Source organism: Ornithorhynchus anatinus, chromosome 5 (genome assembly GCF_004115215.2).
Source record: "Ornithorhynchus anatinus isolate Pmale09 chromosome 5, mOrnAna1.pri.v4, whole genome shotgun sequence".
NCBI lineage: Eukaryota > Metazoa > Chordata > Mammalia > Monotremata > Ornithorhynchidae > Ornithorhynchus > Ornithorhynchus anatinus.
In genome coordinates this window covers 37,463,350-37,482,133 of record NC_041732.1, presented here as the reverse complement: position 1 = coordinate 37,482,133, position 18,784 = coordinate 37,463,350, and the positions used below count along the sequence as shown (strand labels likewise).

Below are 18,784 nucleotides of genomic sequence, written 5' to 3'. Positions count from 1 at the left end.
CGGGGGGGATCAAAGTCAAACGAGCGAAGCCAAACCCAAGCCGGCGAGGACGTCAGCCGGGCCCGCAGAAGTGTCCAGGTCCGGGCCCGGTGTCGAGCCTCGAGCTTCCTGCGTGACCGAGCCGGGAAACCGAAATTCCCAGGCGGAGAATCTGCTCCACTGACCCGAGGGGGGAGGACTGAAGAAGAGGTAAGAACCCAACGCTGTGGCAGGCAGTCTGGCAAGCCTCCTTAGGCCTCGGCCCGGTGGTGGATTGATCCTTTTCTTTCCGCGTCTTTGGATAAACGGCTCTGCCGGGGAGGGAGCGGGAAGGGGTGGGGGTAAAGAGAAGGAGATGCTGGAGAGAAAACCGAACCGAGTTGAGCTGGAGGAGGAAGGACCGAAGAAGAGGCGTCGAGGCCGGGCCGGGGCCTTCTTCTTTCCCAATTTCTCCCCACTGCTTCCCCGCTCTGGGTGGCGCTCGTCTTCGCCTCTAGGGGGCACCACAGACCGGCTAACGGCGGCCACCGCCTCGCCCGGCTTTCGCTGCCGTTGCCGCCGCTTCGGGCCCGGCTCCCTTCTTTCCCATTTCGACCCTGGCGCCTTGGGTCGGCTCAAAGCAGAAAAAAAATTCCACTTTCACACACGCCCGCCACCCAGGCCCCAGGAAATGTCGAGGCCTTTGAAGTGAGGCTGGGAAAGAAATCAACGAAATTAAAAAAAATATAGATAGATGGCTTTAATATTGGCAGTGCACGGCAGTGTTGGGTTTTTTTTTTTTTCCCTCACCCCCCTTGGGGTAGAGGATTTAAACCTCACCCTTGAAGGACTTCAGGAACACCCCCTCCCCGGATGTTCATCCAAAAAAAAAAAAGAGAGAGAGAGAGTCCGGTGTGCCGCAGGAAGCGGGGAGTTGGGGAGGGAAAGGGAGAGGTAAGAGAGAAACACACTACAGTGTGAATATAGCCAAGTATTCCATTTATTAACAAAATAAGTCTTACCAACGGAGAGCTCTATTCATCCAAAACGCACCCCACAGCCTCCGCGCTGCGTAAGACTGTGGGAGGGGAAGGGAGAGGCGGGGGGGAAGGGGATGTCGTCGGTCACCTATCCACCAGGTGGGCCTGCTGGCCGCTTGGGGAGTCGAGGCTTGCCCGGAGTGGGGTTGGGGAAGGGAAAGGAGGGAGGAGGGCACAGGATCCCAGGGGGACGGGGCCAGGGAGACCGTCGACCTAACCCCCAAACCCCTCTCATCCTCTCAACTGGAGCATGATGAAGATTAGACTCGATTTTTTTTTTTTAAAGCATATAACGGGGATTGGTCTCCTGACCTGGAGGGAGTTGGGGAGTCCCGGCCTCCACCCCTTCCTACGGGAAAGAGGTGTGTATGTGTGTGGGGGGCGAATGCGGGGATAACGGATAGAACCTGACTGTATAAAGCACTGTGCGGAATATAAAGAGCAAGGTTGGATGCCGGTAGACCCATACGGGGCTACGAATGGGACGAGGCGGTCCCCCGAAGGCGGACCCTTGCGATAGGCTGCTGTCTGACCCCCCCAGCAGAGGAGAGGAGGTCAGCAGGGCGGTTAGGGATGTGCTGCGGCTGCCCCGGGCCTAGAGGGTCCCTCAGGCGTGACTGACTGCCTGTGGAGGAAGACTCTGTGCCCAGGGCCCCAGACGGGGCCGGGGCAGGGGAGAGAGGGTGGTAGGGCGGGTGGGAGGGGAAAGTGGGTGGGTGTGGGTGGGTGTGGGGCAGAGCCGGGCTGGCGGCGAATAGAGCTCAGAGATAGCACTGCCATCCAACTTTCCCCCACCTCTCCCCACTCCAAATACATTACAAATAATAATAAAAAAAAATCACATCTCTGTTACCTGTACAAAGGAAAAAAAACCGGAATCGCAAAAGGAAAGAAGGGCGGTAGGGAGAGATGTAGGCTTCAGGGGGGTCAAGAATCATGCAAGAAAAATTCTCAGGAAAAACCAGAAAAAATAAAATAAAATGAAAAACAACCCCCGCCCGCCCCGCCCCGCGTCCCCCGTCCTCCCCTACCTCCCCAGCTAAACCGATCGAAAAAGAAGCGGAGGAGAGGGGGTTGGGGGTGGAAGCACGAAAGGGTAAAATCCAAACGTGACCAAAAAGAAGAAGGAGGAGAAAACCGTGATAGAGGAGGGTAGAGATTCTTTGAGCTGTCGAGGTGATTATCGAGAATATCCTTCTTCTTCTCCTTCCGCTCCTTTTGGGGAGCCAGACCTTTCGCAGACCGTCGACTGGAGGGGGCCGTTAATGCACTTATATTCCCAGCTTAGAAGCTACCGTTAGAGTAAATAAATACACAGTCCAGGAGGGCGAGGATGGGAGGATCGGCGGCAGAGGAGGAGGAGGAGGAGGAGGAGGAGGAGGAGGAGGGTGGGTGTGGGGGGAGGCTCGGGGCAGGAGGAGGTGGTAGTTACTGGTATCCGAGGGCCGAGGCCGAGGCGAGTCTCTGTCCGTAGAGCGCGTATGGCGAGTAGTAGGGTCCGGCTGTGGGGAGGGAGGGCACGGCCAGGCCCCCGGCCGCGGGTAAGTGGGTCTTGCCGTAGGGGTGGTAGCGGCCCAGGCCCAAAGTGTGTGGACTCCGCAAGGACAGGCTGCCCGGGCTGCCGGGGGGGACACTGGCGGCGGCGGCGGCGGCGGCGGCGGCGGCGGCAGCGGCGGCGGCGGCGGCGGGCGAGGGCAGGTGCAGATGGCACGAAGCGGCGGCGGCGGCGGCGGCGGCGGCGGTGCCCAGTCCCGCCCCGGACGGGTAGGCGGCCAGCAGCTTCTCGGCGCCGGGCAGGGCCGTGTGGGTCCGTAGGTGTCCGAGCAGCTCCTCCGAGGTGGCGAAGCGCTTGTCGCAGGGCCCGCCGGCCGCCACCCAGTTGCAGCTGTGCGGCAGCGGCTCGTTCTGCAGCACGAAGCCGTAGCTGTAGAGCGGGTGGGCGGCCGCGCCCGACGAAGACAGCCCGGCGGCGGCCGGCTGCAGAGGGTGGGCCGCCGCCGGGTAGACCAGCGGGTAGGCCCCGGCCTTCAGGCCCGGCCCGCCGGGGTCGTGGCCGCTGCAGGTGGAGCAGGCCGAGCCGCCCAGGGGCGAGGCGCCGTGGTAGCCGCCCAGGCAGTAGGGGTCCCGGCATAATCCCTGCAGGAAGGAGGGCGGCGAGGCGCCGGTCAGCGGGCTGGAGCTGGGCGGTTTGCCCGGCGGCGGCGGCGGCGGAGGCGGCGGCGGAGGCGGCGGCGGCAGGCCCAGCCCCCCGGCCAGCTGGCCGCCCACCAGGCCCGGCTTGCCGGGGTCCAGGCCCGGCACGAACTGGGACGGGTAGCCGGCGTAGGCCCCGACGATGGAGCCGTGGTAGCCGATGCCCGAGGGCGGCAGGGGGAAGACCGAGTGGCCGCCGGCCTTGTAGGGCGACACCGGCGCCACGTGGCCGGGACCCACCAGCGACGACGGCGGGGCCGACTTGCGGCCCGAGGCCGCCCCGGGACCGGCCTCCCCTCCTCCTCCGGACCCCGCTCCTCCGGACCCTCCTCCTCCTCCTCCTCCTCCTCCGGGAGGGCCGGGCTCCGCTCCGCGGCCACCGGGGCCCGACTCCGACCCGGCCCGGGCCTCCGCCTCCCTCTTGTCCGGCTCGGCGCCGCCGGTCCTGCAGTCCGGGTGGTGCGGGGAGCCGCCCCGGGAGCCGCCGGGGGAGCACGAAGACGACGAGGTGGACGACGACGACGAGGCGGACGACGACGACGAGGACGCGGGGAAGGGAGGGCAGGCCGCCCCGGGCACCCGGAACCCCGCCTTGTCCCCCGGGGACCCCGCCGGGGCCGAGGCGGACGAGGCCGGGCCGCCGGGCCCGCCGTCCTTCCGGGGGTCGCCGCCGCCGCCGCCGCCGGGACCCTTGGAGTAGGGCTTGAAGCTGGACTTGTCCTCGGCCGGAGAGTCTCCGCCGAGCTGCTTGAGGGCGGCCGAGGCCGAGGGGGTCGGGGCCGCGGCCGGGGCCGGGCGGGCCGGGTCCTTGTCGCCGGACAGTCCGTTGGCCGCCGCGCCGAGCTTGGACGAGGGCGGCGGGTCCGGCTTGCCGATCTGCGAGCAGGTCTGGGCCAGCAGCGCCAGCGGGCTCTTCTTGGCGTCCAGCTGCGGGAGAGGACAGCGGCCCCGGGGCCGGGGTTGGGACCCGGCCCGGGGGGAGGGGGACGGGACAGGACCGGCCCGGCGGGGGGGGGGGGGGGGGGACGGGACAGGACCGGCCCGGGGCGAGGGGGACGGGACAGGACCGGCCCGGGGCGAGGGGGACGGGACAGGACCGGCCCGGGGGAAGGGGGACGGGACAGGACCGGCCCGGGGCGAGGGGGACGGGACAGGACCGGCCCGGGGGAAGGGGGACGGTCCCCAAGTCCGTCCCCACCTCCCGGGCAGCCTGGGGAGGTCTCAGAGGGGACGGGATGGATGTCCGTCCTTGCGGAAGGAGGGACGAGGGACACCCGTTTTGCCTCTCTCTGTCGCCCACTTGCCCATTCCGAGCGCTTAGTCCGGTGCCCTGCACATAGCGCTCAATAAATATAAATGAATGGACGGCTGGAAGATGGACGGACGGTCTGCGGCCTCCGACTTTTGGGGGGTCCCGCCACCCCTAAAACGGAGGGGTCGGGCCGCACCTCTCCTCGGAGGAGGGAGCCTCCGGGGCGGCGGAGACAGAGAGGGTCAAGGACCGGACTTGGTCCACCTCCATCTCTCCCGCTCCCCCGTCCCCGTCCCCGGGACCCGCCGCAACTCGGCCTCCCGATCTGGCGCCCGCCGCACCGCTCCCTTTCCCCGCAGCGGCCCCGCGCAGCCCCCCTTTGGGGGGCTATGGGCGGCGGGTGGGGGGATGTCCCGAGCACCTGGCTGACCCCTCGGAGGAGGAGGGCGGCCTCGGAGGGTGGGGTGGGAAAAAGAAGAGTCCTCGACTCCGGGGAAAACAGTGCTCGACCCCGGGGGAGAGGAGGGTGGCGGGCCGTCCCGGGACCCAGGGGGCCGCCTCTCACCCCATTTGCTCGGGCCCGTCCCAGCGCTCAGCACAGTGCCTGGCACAGCAAATGTCCTAACAATAATAAGGATGCTGACCGTGCATCGGGAACCAGGGGGTCCGACGGGGGAAAGCTCCCGGGTCCGGGGCCGTAGGAGGAGAGAAGAAGGGGGCGGTGGGGAGGGGGGTCCGGCCGACTGGGGCTGGGGGGGAGGGATGTCCGGCGGGGACTGACCTCGATGGGGCTGACGGGCGTGGAGGAGAGCGGCTGCAGGTATTCGGGGTGCAGGAGGTGTCCGGCGTGGGCGCTCAGCATCTTCAGGACCCTGATGGGCAGCCGGTTCGCCTGGCGCAGGGGGTCGGCCGGAGCCAAGAGGGTCACCGCCGCCGGACGCTGCCCGCCGCCGACGCTTTCCGGGGTCCTTGGGTTAGATCCAGGGGGCGAATCGCTCATTTGGAGGGGGCGACGGCGGGAGAGGGGTGGGCGGCCACCGGGGAGGCGAGCTCCCGGGCCGGGCGGGCGAGCTGGATCCGCAGCGCCGGGCCGGGCCGGGCCGGGCCGGGAGGAAGCAGCAGCCCCTGCCCCTCCTCCTCCTCCTCCTCCTCCTCCTCCTCCTCCGCCTCTTCCTTCGCCGCCGCCGCCGCTGGCCCGGCGAGGAACGCAAAAACCTTCCCCTTCCCCGATCCACACGTCAAATAGCCCCGATGGGCAGCCACACTTCAAAGGGCTAGCGGCGCCCGCCCAATGGGAGCCGGGCCCGGGAGCCGGGGCGGGGACAGCCGAGCCCCGAGGGGTGGGGAGGGGGCCGGGCCTGCCCGACCGGGAGGGGGGCGTCCTTAAAGGAGCCTCCACACCGCCCCAACACGACGCCCGGGATGAGCCCACCCTCCCCTTCCCCGTCCCCGAGGGGCGGCCCCCAACCGAGGGACCCCCCCACCCCCGGCCCGGTCCTGGCCAGTCCTGCCCAACCTCCAAGGGGGCTCCGGGCCGGGAAAGACGGGGTTCAGAGGCTCTCTGGCCGGGGGGCGGGTCGGGATGGGATGGGAGGCCACCTGCACCCCTCCGACCCTTCTGTCCTGCCGCCCCGCTCAGGGTGAGGCCCGCCCTCTCCCTCGGCCCGCCCTGGCTGACCACTCGAGCGGGAGGAAGAGGAGGAGGAGGAGGAGGGCCTGGGCGGAGCAGGGGGTCCAGTTGGCCCCTGTGTGCCCGGCCAGGAGCCCGGAGGCGAGAGGATCCAGTGATGGACGCCTCTTTGGTCCCCCACCCCTTCTCCCCCCGGTCTTTCCGAAACGGTTCCGTCCCGGGCTCTCCCACTGTCCAGCTCCCGGCCGCCGGCTCCCCTGCCCCTAAGAGCTGATTTACAACCCAGGATGTTTGAACTGCTTCGTGTTCCCTTTCATCTCCTCCGCGGTGGAGGCCGAAAATCCCCACCTTCCAAGCGGCGCCTGCAGGAGGCTGTTTGGGGACTCAAAGAAGGACCGGCCGAGCCCGGCCAAGGGGCCGAGGAAGGCGGCCCCCGGACCGCCGGACATCTCCGGAGCCCTCACCACCCTCAAACAACACCCCTAACATGTCCACTGAGGCACCGTCAAAACTACAGAGGCACAGGCTCTGTCCTTTTTACCTTCTCCAACGCCGACAGGGACGTATACCCAGCCACCAGAAACTCCACAAAGATACACGACACTCGCAGGTAGACCCCAATTAAGGCCCATATAAAAGCAGGCGAGGGGGTGGGGGAAGAGGCATTCCGATCCACAAGTTATCCTACAGGATCCCCATTAAGTTGTTCCCCCCACACCGCCTCGGATTTTTGGAGGCTGGATAGCCCGCTCAAAGAGGGAGGTGGGGGAAAGGAAAAGAGTCTGGGACGATGTTTAATGTTGCAACAGTGTTGCCATTATGAAGTTTCCACGGCACCCATGATAATAATAATAATAGTAATAATAATAATAATGAGGAGGATGGTATTGGTTAAGCGCTCACTATCTGCCATGCACTGTTCTAGGCGTTGGGATAGATACAAGGTAATCAGGTTGTCCCATGTGGGGGTCACAGTCTTAATCCCCATTTTATAGATGAGGGAACTGAGGCACAGAGAAATGAAGTGGCTTGCCCAAGGCAGTGTGCACCCTCCGAATCTCTGGACTCTGGGAAAACCAGCTTCGCTGGGCTCGCCCCACGGCGAGTGGTGGCCCGCCCCCGTCCGTCCCTGGCCTCTCGGCTCAGGCCCGGCCCCGTCACAAGCCTCTCGGCTCAAGTACCACTTTCCCAACCACCATCAATCACTCCGTTTGTCAGGCCTGTCACTTCGGCTGAATTGTAAGGACTTTCCTCACTCCACACGCCCCTTCCAAGCCCGCCGGGGCTTGACCGCCGCATCGATTCAACCTGAGACACTAAGAGAGAAAAGGCGAGGGTGGGGGTGGTTGGGGGTGGTGGTGATTTTGGGGGGGAGGGATTGCAAAGGAATTCTTCAAGCTTAGGGAAATTAATAATGCTAAGAGTAATAATAGCGACGAGAAGAATAATTACAGTCATGCATTATATTAGGAAAACCCTACACGGTAGCATATACACAGGTTCCCTTTGCCTATTGAAAACGCCACTATAATCATCCCCTAAAGCCCGCTCAAGGTATGAGATGGGCCGGCCCTGCTTGCTGCCTTTGGGAAATTTCTCCTGCCCAAACAAGAGCACCCAGAAGAGAACAAGGGCTGGATCTCAAAGAGCTGGCTTTTGTGGGAGCCCTGGAGGAGGAGGAGCTGGGGTCAGGGTAGACTTTGAAGGCAGTAAAAGATTAAAGGCCTCTCCTTGAATATTGCAACCAGCTCAGCTGGGAAAGAGAGGAAAAAAAAATCCCTCTAAGGTCCTGAGGTGAGGAATGATTTTCTGTTTGTCTCCTCTCTTCTCTTACACGTTCCAGTCTTTTACTTCTGTTATATGTTCCCGTGCTCGCCCAACACAGTAGGTGGTTAGGGTTGTCGAATGAGGAGGGAGCAAGAGAAGGAAAGACAGACAAAAAGTAGGGACGAAAGCGGGAGAGGAGGAAGTGAGGAGAGGGAGCGAAGAAGGGAGAGAAGAAATGAAAAAACCCGAGAGCTCTAGCGGAGATTCAGGGAAGAGACTTCATGCTGGCATAGTTTTAATAAGCTGTTTGTAATAATGAGTACGGTAAGAACAAGGTAATAGTGGCATTTGCTAGGTGCCAAGCACTGTCCTAAGCGCTGGGAATAAATGTACGGTAACCAGAGGCCACACATATAGGTCTCACAGTCTTAATAGGAGGAAGAACAGGCATTGAGTCCTCATTTTGCAGATGGAACGGAGGCACAGAGAAATTAAATGATTTGTCCCAGGTCACCCAGTAGGCCAAGTGGCAAAGCTGGGATTAGAACCCAGCACTTCTGACTCCCAGACCTGTGCTCTTTCCATCAGGCTACATTGCCAAAGAGACCATGAGGATGACACTCCATTTTCAGTGATACTTTTCAGGCCAAGACAGGGATTGTTCCCCTCTTTTTATCAAACTACCTGAGGGAGGTGACCCAGAAGCATCAGGAACAAAAGCAGGAACTGTCAGTTTCTTGTTTCTGTAGAACTGATATGTTATTTGGGAACTTAAACACTGGACCTCTTATAATAATTATAACTGTGGCATTTGTTAAGTACTTGTCATCTGCCAAATGCTCTGTGCCAATATGATCAGATCAGATAGAGTCCCTGTCCCATATATATATTTATGGTATTTATTAAACACTTATAAGGTGCCGGGCACTGTACTAAGCTCTGGGGTAGATACAAGATAATCAGGTTGGACACAGTCCACGCCCCACATGGGTCTCACAGCTTGAGAAGCAGTGGGGCGCAGTGAACAGAGCTTGGGCCTGGGAGTCAGAAGGTCATGCATGGGTTCTAATCCCAGCTCCACCACTTGTCTGCTGTGTGACCTTGGGCAAGTGACTTCACTTCTCTGTGCCTCAGTTCCCTCATCTGTAAAATGCTGATTAAGACTGTGAGCCCCATGTGGGACAGGGACTGTGTCCAACCTGATTAGCTTGTATCTACCCCAGCGCTTATAATAGTCCCTGACACATAATAAGCGCCTAACAAATACCATCATTATTATTATTATTTGATCTCCATTTTACAGATGGGATAGCTGAGGCACAGAGAAGTTGAGGGACTTGCCTTAGGTCTCACAGCAGGCAAGCTGTGGAGCCAGGCTGAGAACCCAGTTTCTCTGTCTCCCAGGCCCATGTTCTTTCCAAAGTATCTGCTTCTTGAAGAATCAAAGTCAGGGGCGGGGGGTGTGGGAACGACGGCTACGAGGAGAATCAATCAATCAGTGATAAGTATCGAGTGCTTACTGTGTACAGAGTGCTTGGGAGTGTACAACAGAGTTGGTAGATACCACTCCTGCCCTTAAGGAGCCTACAGGCTAGAGGGGAGAGATGGACATTAAAATAAATTACAGATATGTTCATAAGTACTGCGGGGCTGAGGGTGGGGTGAATATCACATGCCTAGGAGATGCAGAAAGGAGACGGAACAGTGGAAATAAGGGTTTGGTCAGTGAATCAATCAATCAATCAATCACTTGTATTTACTGAGTGTTTACTATATGCAAAGCTCTGTACTAAGCCCTTGGGAGAGTACACTACAACAGAATTAGCAAGATTCTTTCCCTGTCCATAACAAACTGATAGTCTAGAGGGGGAGACAGATGTTAGAATGAATAAATAAGTAATTTATAATATATAATTTAAAGAGAGGTACATTAGTGCTGTGGGGCTGGGGGTGGGGTGAATATCAAGAGTCCAAAGTTCCGAGATTGAAGTGCATTGATGATGCAGAAGTGAGAGCAAGCTGGGAGAGGCCTCTTGTTGAGGAGATTGTGATTTTTTAGTAAGGCTTCAAAGGTGGGGAAAGTGGTGGTCTAACATTAATGAAGAGGATGGGGGCGGGTGGCTTCACTGGTGTTTTAATTTGTGAATAAGAATGCAAAGAAACACTAAAGGATATCTTTGGGCTTAATCCAGGCATACCCCAGGATTCATATTTACTAGTTTCCTGAAAATGTGGGGGTATAGTAATTATCATTTTGTGGGGTATATTTTCTCAGAGACTTAAATGTAATTTGTTGTTTTCTGGTTCCTGACACGATGACAAATATGGCAATCAAGCACTACCTCTCTATAATAGATTGTGTCGCCATCCAGGAAAGTTCTGGAAAATGTTCTCACCTGCAGAACTCACCTAGCTAGGATGCCCTAATGCATAATCCAGGTGACTTTATTATTATGGAATTTGTTAAGCACTTACTCTGTGCCAGACACTCTACTAAGAGCTGGGGTAGATACAAGCTAATGAGTTTGGACACAGTCCCTGTCCCACTTGGGGCTCACAATCTTAACCCCCATTTTACAGATGAGGTAACTGAGGCATAGAGAAATTAAGCCACTTGCCCAAAGTCACACAGCAGAAAAGTGGCACTCCTGGGATTAGAACCCAGGTCCTTCTGACTCCCAGCCCCATGCTCTGTCCACTAAGCCATGTGATTTTCCATCAGCAAAGCAAGTGGTTTCAAAATATGGTGGTATTTCATACCAAATTCTAAACAAGTCATTTGGGAGCTGAGAGACTGTCTCTGTGTGTGTGTGTGTGGTGTATGTGTGTTTTAATGGTCTTTGTTAAGCGCTTACTATATGCCAGGCACTGTACTAAATGCAGGGGTAGATACAAGCTAATGGACATAGTCCATGTCCCATGTGGGGCTCACAGTCTAAATTGCCATTTTCCCATTTTCTGGGTCTCTGAGAATATGGTTGCCACTTAAAAGCATGGAAGCAGGAGCTGAAGCAGAAAGAGGCTGGCTGGGTGTTGAAAATTAAATACTGGACAAAGGTGCCTTGTGCCATGTCCTTATCAGACAGGGAACTGACCAGAAGAGCAGGTTTTTATTCCCTGTTTCACAGATGATAAACTTGAGGCTCAGAGAAGTTAAGGGACTTGCTCAAGATCACAGAGCAAGCAAGTGGGGGATCCAGGACTAGAATCCAGGTCTTCCGACTCCCAGACCCGTGTTCTTTCCACTAGGACAAGCGGCTTCTCATGCTCTTTTTGCCTCTTGTCGAGAACCTGGAAAAGCATACCTGCACAGCTATGGAGGTTAGAACCTTCAATAAAGCAGCACCAGATGATGATTATTACTAGTAATATCACTGGAGACAGAAACAACGGGAGCAATGAAATATTAAAGCAACAAAAGGGACAAGGTCAAATGGACGTTATGCAAAAAAACCACAACAAACCAGTAGGGAGCCGTGGCTTAGAGGAACAGAATTTTGGGCGCCTCGTGATTCAGAGTCCACCGCATACCCATAGCCACAGCAAGAGCTACTGTAACCAATAGCCTTCCCCAGTTTATGTGAGGCCTCATGCTGCAGGTGCTGTTCTGGACCGGTCATAAATTTAGCCTCCTGAAGGATGGCCTCTCTGGGACCAAAAAAAGTCACTCTTTTAGATGTGCAGGTCATTGTGACAGTGGTAATAATAATAATAATGGCAATGATAATAAAAATGATAATAATTGTGGTATTTGTTAAGCACTTACTATGTGCCAGGCACTGTACTAAGCACTGGGGTAGATACAGGACAATTGGGTTGGACTCAGGCCCTCACATAGGGCTCACAGTCATAAATCCCTATTTTACAGATGCGGAAACTGAGGCACAAAGAAGTGAAGTGACTTGCCCAAGGTCACATAGCAGACACATAGCAGCTGTTGCCTGCCTGGAGCTCCCACTGTGGGAAAGCCTCAGAACAGTGGACTCTAGGGCTTGGAATAAAGGGAAATTCCAGGCAGGTAGTAAAGGCTGGGGCAGGGTTCGGGGAGGGGGGCTGCTTTCACTCTTGCTTCCCTCCTTACCATTTCCAAGTTCACCGCTCGGCTTCTCACTGAGAACACCCATCTCAGCTATACGCGTTTCCATGAATAGGAATCTGTGTGTGTGTGTGTGTGTGTGTGTGTGTGTGTGTGTGTGTGTCTATTTGAGTGGGCATGTGTGTTGTGTCTGGGTGAATATGTGTCTGGGTGAATGTGTGGTCTGTTCTCTTTGTTTTTCTCTGTCTCTTTGTCTCCTTGGATCTGTTTCTCTTGCTGGATTTTTTTTTTCTTTCCCCTTCTCTCCACCCCCATATTCTATTGGCCTGCCTTCTGTCCCACTTTGAATTCCAGATCAATTTAAATATGGTTAGTCTACAAACTAGAAAATCAGTTCCTGGATTTCCCTTCTGACAGACCACCGCTCTCCCCATCTTCAAAGCTTTACTAAAATCATATCCAAGAGGCCTTCTTTGACTAAGCCCTCACTGTCCCTATTCTCCACCCTTCTCCACAGCCTAAGCACTTGGGTCTGTACCCCTTAAGCACTTTGATATTCACCCCACCTTCAGCCACATAAACACTTTTGTACATATCCTTATGTTTCCCCTATCAGTAATTTATTTCAGTGTCTCTTTTCCCCTCTAGTCCGTAAGCTCCTTGTGAGCAGAGATCATGTCTACCACCCCTCTTCTATTGTCCCAGATGCTTAGCACAGTACTCTGTGCATAGCAAGCATTCAATAAATGCCATTGATTGGATGTCTGACTGATGGATTAGAACCCAAGATTAGACAATTCACTTATGCTTAAGGGAGAGGGGAAGACAGTTGGCTTGTGATACATCCTCGGCAGCCACTAGAAAAGCAGGTTTTGGTTCACTTTTGAGACTCACAGTTTCCCACCAGGCCTTTGGGATTCATATACACTCAGTGGCCAATTGCAACAGGCTCCATAGAAAGCAACCTGACTTGAAACTGGGAAACTGGGATGATGTCAAATAAGCCTCCCACTTGGCTTCCTTTGGGTGTTAATCAGAGCAGGAAAGAACAAGATGGGGTGTTGGTGGGACGGAGGGGGGAGCGAAGGGGAAACAGAAAACATCTTATCTGGATTGTTGAAAAATTGTTCTTTTAGGCATCGCTATGTCCTTCTGACCTTTAAGTAAAATTCAGTTCTTTCTTACTCTCTCCTGTAGGACACAGTATGAAATGAAGAGCTCAAAGAGGTCCAGAAGAGCATAAGAATGACAAAAAAAAAAAATCAACAAAGCCCATTTTGGGTAGCCAGCGTATATACGGATTTCCCTCTCTCCTTTCTATTTACATGAAGTTGGCCTCTAGGGAAAAAACAACAACACCCACAACCTGAGCCAGCTTAAAAGCTGGAGGGGGTAGATTTGTCGTGGAGGGTTAATGTGCAGTTTCCAGCCCTTGCCACGGCCAAATTGCCTGAATGATCGCCTCTCTCTGCATAACACTCGAGCCCTAGTGGCAACAACATGAAATAATCTCTCATTGGGTAACTATTTACATTTTTTTTACAAGCTGCAAGAGCTCCAAAAAGTCTGCCTTCCAGAGAACTTGGTTTTCCTCTTCAGTGCTTGGGATCTTTCAGTGACTGGCAATTACTGCCTTGGCTGACTTCCCTGGTTTCAGTACAGGATGCCCTGAAACACTCTCCCCTGTCCACTCTCCTCTGGATTGCAGCACCAACATGGGGCAACTCAGGTCAAAAGAAGCAGGAGGGGAAGAAAAAAGGGGACATAATTACATCCAGGCTTGCCTGTGCGAGAGGGTTTCCAGGAAAGTACTAGATTTATTTGTTTATATTAATGTCTGTGTCTCCCTTTAGACTGCAAGCTCCTTGTGGGCAGGGAATGTGTCCACCAACTCTGTCATATTGTCCTCTCTCAAGCCATAGTATAGTGTTCTACCCACAATAAGTGCTCAATAAATACCATTAATGATGATGATCGGTTGAATGAGCAATAAAGACCACTAACCTCTTTTGTTATGCTTCCTGGTGAAACTCCCCCGGGGTTGGTGGAAGGTAGAGGGGAGGGGGAAAGATGGGGCTGGGTGGGTGGTGGGGATGGTAACCTGGAAAAAAACAATTTTGGGGATGGTTAAATTTGACAAGGCTGAAATTGAGCTCTTATTTTTCTTTCATAGGTCCACGCCTTTAAAGAGCTCAGTGGGTTTTATAGAAATGATCCCATGCATCCATCAACTTACTGCTGAGAAGCAATATTATTATTATTATTATGATTGTGATATTTGCTAAGTGCTTACAATGTGCCAGGCACTGTACTAAGTGCTGCTGGGGTGGATACAAGCAAATCGAGTTGGACACAGTCCCTGTTTCACATAGGGCTCACAGTCTCAATCCCCATTAGACAGATGAGGTCACTGAGCCACAGTGAAGTGAAGTCACTTGCCCAAGATCACCCAGCAGACAACAGAGTCAGGATTAGAACTCATGACCTTCTCCTTTTACAGAGGGGGAGACTGAGGAACAGACAGAAATGGGGACTTGCTCAGGGTCATGCAGTGAGTAAAAGGGCAGAGGTGGGACTAAAACTCAGATACCTAAACTCGGGTATCCTCTCTAATCTCCATAAAGAGACATCTGAAAAGAGGAATAAATGTCAAAGCTCTGAAGTGGGAGGGAGTGGCTGGATCTCCATCCTAGACCCTGCAGGAAAACACTCTAGGAGAAGCTTTACCTTAACTTCCCAAATTCCCTGCTTCCATGAGCCTTATTCTCAACAACCATCAGTGGGGACAAAGATTCAGAGGTCACCGATTTGGACAGTCAATGCTTCTGACTGGATCAATGTTTCTGACAGCACCTTCCTCTGCTCACTCTCAGCTGCTCTCCATTTTCACGAAGCACAAACTCTCCACCACTTTTGACACTTTGGGACTTTTGCTCCTTCATGAAACATTGAACATTTGGGTTTATATTAGCCAAAAGGTAGTTTTACCAGAAAGAGAGATGCAGGAGAGAGGTGGGAGGAAGGAATGCCATCATCATCATCATCATCATGGCCAATCAAATGGTCCAATAAAGAGCAGTTATTAAAAAGCAGGTCCCATTTCATTCATTCAATAATATTTATTGAGTGCTTACTATGTGCAGAGCACTGTACTAAGTGCTTGGAATGTACAATTCGGCAACAGATAGAGACAATCCCTGCCCAGTGACAGGCTCACAGTCTAAAGGGGGAGACAGACAGCAAAGCAAAACAGAACAAAACAAAAACAAGACAACATCATCAAAATAAATAGAATCAAGGAGATATACACCTTATTAACAAAATAAATAGGGTAATAAATAATATATACAAATGAGCACAGTGCTGAGGGGAGAGGAAGGGGGAAGAGCAGAGGGTGGGGGGGGGGAGGAGAGGGGGAACAGAGGGAAAGGGGGGCTCAGTCTGGCAAGGCCTCCTGGAGGAGGTGAGTTCTCAATGGGGGACTGAAGTGATTTTTGGGGGTGAGGAAGGGCCCTGGGAAGTGGTAGATATGGAGGAAAACCATCCTAAGAATTCCTAGATATAATTAATCAATCAGTGATATTTAATGAGCACTTCACTCTGTGCAGAGCATGGTATTAAACACTTGAGAGAGTACAATACAATAGGGTCAGTAGACAAAATCCCTGCCTTCAAGGAGAATCCCTGGCCAAGTGGAAGGAGCATAAGGCTGGGAATCAGAAGGTCCTGGGTTCTTATTTAGTTCCGACGCTTGTCTGTTGGGTGAACTTGGGCAAGTCACTTAACTTCTCTGTGCCTCAGTTATCTCATCTGTAAAATGGGGATTCAGACTGTGAGCCCTCTGTGGGACAAACCTTGTGTCCAACATGATTAACTTGATTCTTCCCCAGTGCTTAGTAGAGTGGCTGGCACAGAGTACGGACTTAACAAATAGCATTAAAAAAAATGGAAAAAAGGAGTTCACAGTCTATAACTGATATGCAAATCACTGACCAGAGTTTCACTTTCCCTCTCTGATCTGGGGAGGAGACAACAATGTAAATTAATTTAGGTCCTGAAGAAATCAGGCCAAATATCAAAGAAATCAGGCTCTGAACAAATGAAATAAAAATAAAATTTTACTCTGAATAAGCAAAATAAAAATGACCTACTGCAATGTATCTGTTCTTCAGGCCCTCTCATATAGCCTCAGCAACCTTGATATTGGTGTGGGTTAGGCTAAAACCTTCTGTGAGCAGGCAGGTCAAAGAAATCTGCCATCTTAGATTCCTTAATCATTTCCTTCTTTTCCCTCCAAAAATGCTGCCCTAAGTGGGATAGGAAGAAGGCTGGATTTCCAGGGGCCTTTCTCTCAGTGACTCATTCCCATTTCAACCAAGCATATGGGTTTGGTCATCCCTGCTTCCCAAGTCCCAGCCCCACTCCAGCAGGGCTGGTTTTTCTCACTGTGTGGGATATGAGTATAAAGATGATCTTATTTATGACAGGAGACATGTTTTAAAACAACTGACAGGGCCACAAGATGGGATCCAACAGGGAAGTGCGAAGTTTTTATAGAGTGCTGGCAAAGGCCAGGAACAGTCTTTTTCTTGGTAAAAGTTGAGATTCATCTTCATTTATCCAGCAGAAGAAGGAAACATTCATCCGGAAGCTGGGTGGACACATTAGATAATGACACTACCCAGATCAAGAGGATTGTCTGTTTCCCCTTGAATTGCCTCAGGAGTGAAGAATGATTAGTGAGACTGAGTTCTGTAAGCCCTTCAAAGGAGAATGAGAGAAGGAAGATGAGGGAGGGCCCTGGGTCTGGGTTTCCTCGCCCACTGGGTGACTATCTCTCAGAAAAAAACAAAACAACCCTTTCCAACTACAGTTTCTTTGAGATGATGGAGTGAGGGGCTGCAGAGTGGAGGTGATAAGATCCCCTCACATACTGCTTCCCTGGATGCTGACAGAGGAGGCAACATGGCCTAACGGAAGGAAAGAGATGGGCCCAGGAGTCAAATGAGCTGGGTTCTATTCCTAGCTCTATCAGTTGCTTGTTGTGTGACCTTGGGCTAGTCACTTAACTTCTCTATGCCCCAGTTACCTCATATGATAAAATGGGAATTAAATCCTCCCGCATCCTACTTAGACTGTGAGCCTCATGTGGGACAGGAACTGTGTCCAACCTAATAAACATATAACTACCCCTAGCTCTTGGAATAGTGCTTGGCACATAACAAGCGCTTAACAAATATTATTTTAAAAAATGCGGGTAGAAGCAACATGACTTAGAGGAAAGACCCCAGGACTGGCAGTTAGGAGACCGAGGTTTCAAATCCTGGTTCCTCTGCTGCTTGCCTTCTGTGTGACCTTGGGTAAGTTGCTTAAATTTCTCTTTGCTTTGGTTTCCTCATCTGTAAAATGGGGATAAAATATCTGTTCTCTCTCCTCCTTAGACTGAGCCATGTAAGACAGAAACTACACCTAATCTGATTATCATACATCTACTCCAGTGATTTGACATAGAATAAGCATTTAAAAATTATTAATACTATTGTGATTAAGGGCAGAAGGAGAGAAAGAAGAGTGGGAGAAAAGCCACAGGCAAGAGGAAGAAGAGAATGAAAGAGGTGAACACACCCTGAAAGAAAATAATCTCTGCTTATGGAGGATAGCCAGTAGCAGTTCTAAATTGGTGGAAGGTGGGAGGGTTCTTCCTACCCATCTTCCTGGCGCAGAAGAAATGTCTGCATGGTGGCTCAGAGGTTGAGGTGTGATTGGGAAATCTAGAGTTAGAGCCCGGGCAGCTTCCCTCGGCATCACTAGAGTCACCGGGGCATGGTGTCCATTAGGGTGTGTGCATTGGTCAGGTGCTGCAAGCAGCGCTACTTTAGCCCGGAGCCTGTGGGTTAGAGAGCTGAGAGTGGACAGCCTGGGCCGTGCGTGGCGGGGCCGCACTCTCTGCTGCCCTGTCCGCCGGCTCGGACCCGCTGAGGCCTGAACCGTGGAGCCCCCTCAGCCGATCCTCCCCATCCATCCGCATTCCCAACTCCCCGGACCCACGCTGGACAGGATTATCCACTCCGGGCCTTAGAAAATACCCAGTTCAGAAATCAGAGTCTCACATTTCAATTAAAAACAACAACAATAATTAAAAAAAAAAACACAACCCTTCACAAAACGTTTTTTTAAAAAAGAATGAAATGTTAATTTTTTCGGGTTATGATTACTCAAGACATCTTTTCTGAGATGTCAGCAGTTTAATAGAAGCAATAAGTCAGTCTTGCCTCTGTTTTCTTTTTCTGCCTGTATTTAGTTAATTAAAGCATGCAAATTAAAACACCTTAATTTATATAATATCAATACCAGCGCCTTAAAACACTTGGCATAACTGTTCTGGCACGTCCCTTACATAAACTCTTCAGAGCAGCGCTAATAAAAATGAAGAAGGCTGTAAATCAAATTTAATTTATTCATTTTCTGTTTGGTATGAAAGCATATGCCAAAATCAGATTATTTATGAGCTCTTCAAAACAATAGGCATTTTTATTGGTTGCAAATGACAAAAAAAGGGTTTCGGGGGGGGCGGGTGTGTGTGTGTCTGTGTGCCTGTGTGTGTGTCTGTGTGTGTGTGGTTTAATTTTGAATGTCTTGAGAAACATTTATTCTCTGGACTCCAGCTTCTTCCAAGAATTACATTTCAGCACCCAAAACTAAAGGAAAAAAGAATTAGATTTTGATACTGCAAAACACATTAGCCTAAAACTATGGCCATTCCAACCCCTAAAGGCGAATGCATATATAATATAAATGTATGTATACCGCAGGTGAGATAAAAGGCCAGTGATTTATATCCGTTTTCTTAAATATTCCATTAAGAGGATTATCTCCCAGGAGCCTCTGATACAGGAGGTATCGGAAGG

General features: G+C 53.0%; 1 protein-coding gene and 1 long non-coding RNA gene across 2 annotated transcripts; one reads left to right on the top strand and one right to left on the bottom strand.

The window, feature by feature from the left end:
• Positions 1-2,259: 2,259 nt before the first annotated feature.
• On the bottom strand, positions 2,260-5,553 carry ZNF703 (zinc finger protein 703). The gene is made up of 2 exons (XM_029066874.2): positions 5,225-5,553; positions 2,260-4,118 (listed from the first exon to the last, which is right to left on the bottom strand). Exons 1-2 carry the CDS (start codon positions 5,441-5,443, stop codon positions 2,427-2,429), a joined length of 1,911 nt encoding a protein of 636 aa, XP_028922707.1. The 5' UTR covers positions 5,444-5,553; the 3' UTR covers positions 2,260-2,426.
• A 636-nt stretch (positions 5,554-6,189) lies between these two features.
• LOC120638410 lies at positions 6,190-13,274 on the top strand. Its single transcript, XR_005660062.1, has 2 exons — positions 6,190-6,683; positions 13,074-13,274. It is a non-coding gene; the product is annotated as an uncharacterized LOC120638410 (long non-coding RNA).
• Positions 13,275-18,784: the final 5,510 nt, after the last annotated feature.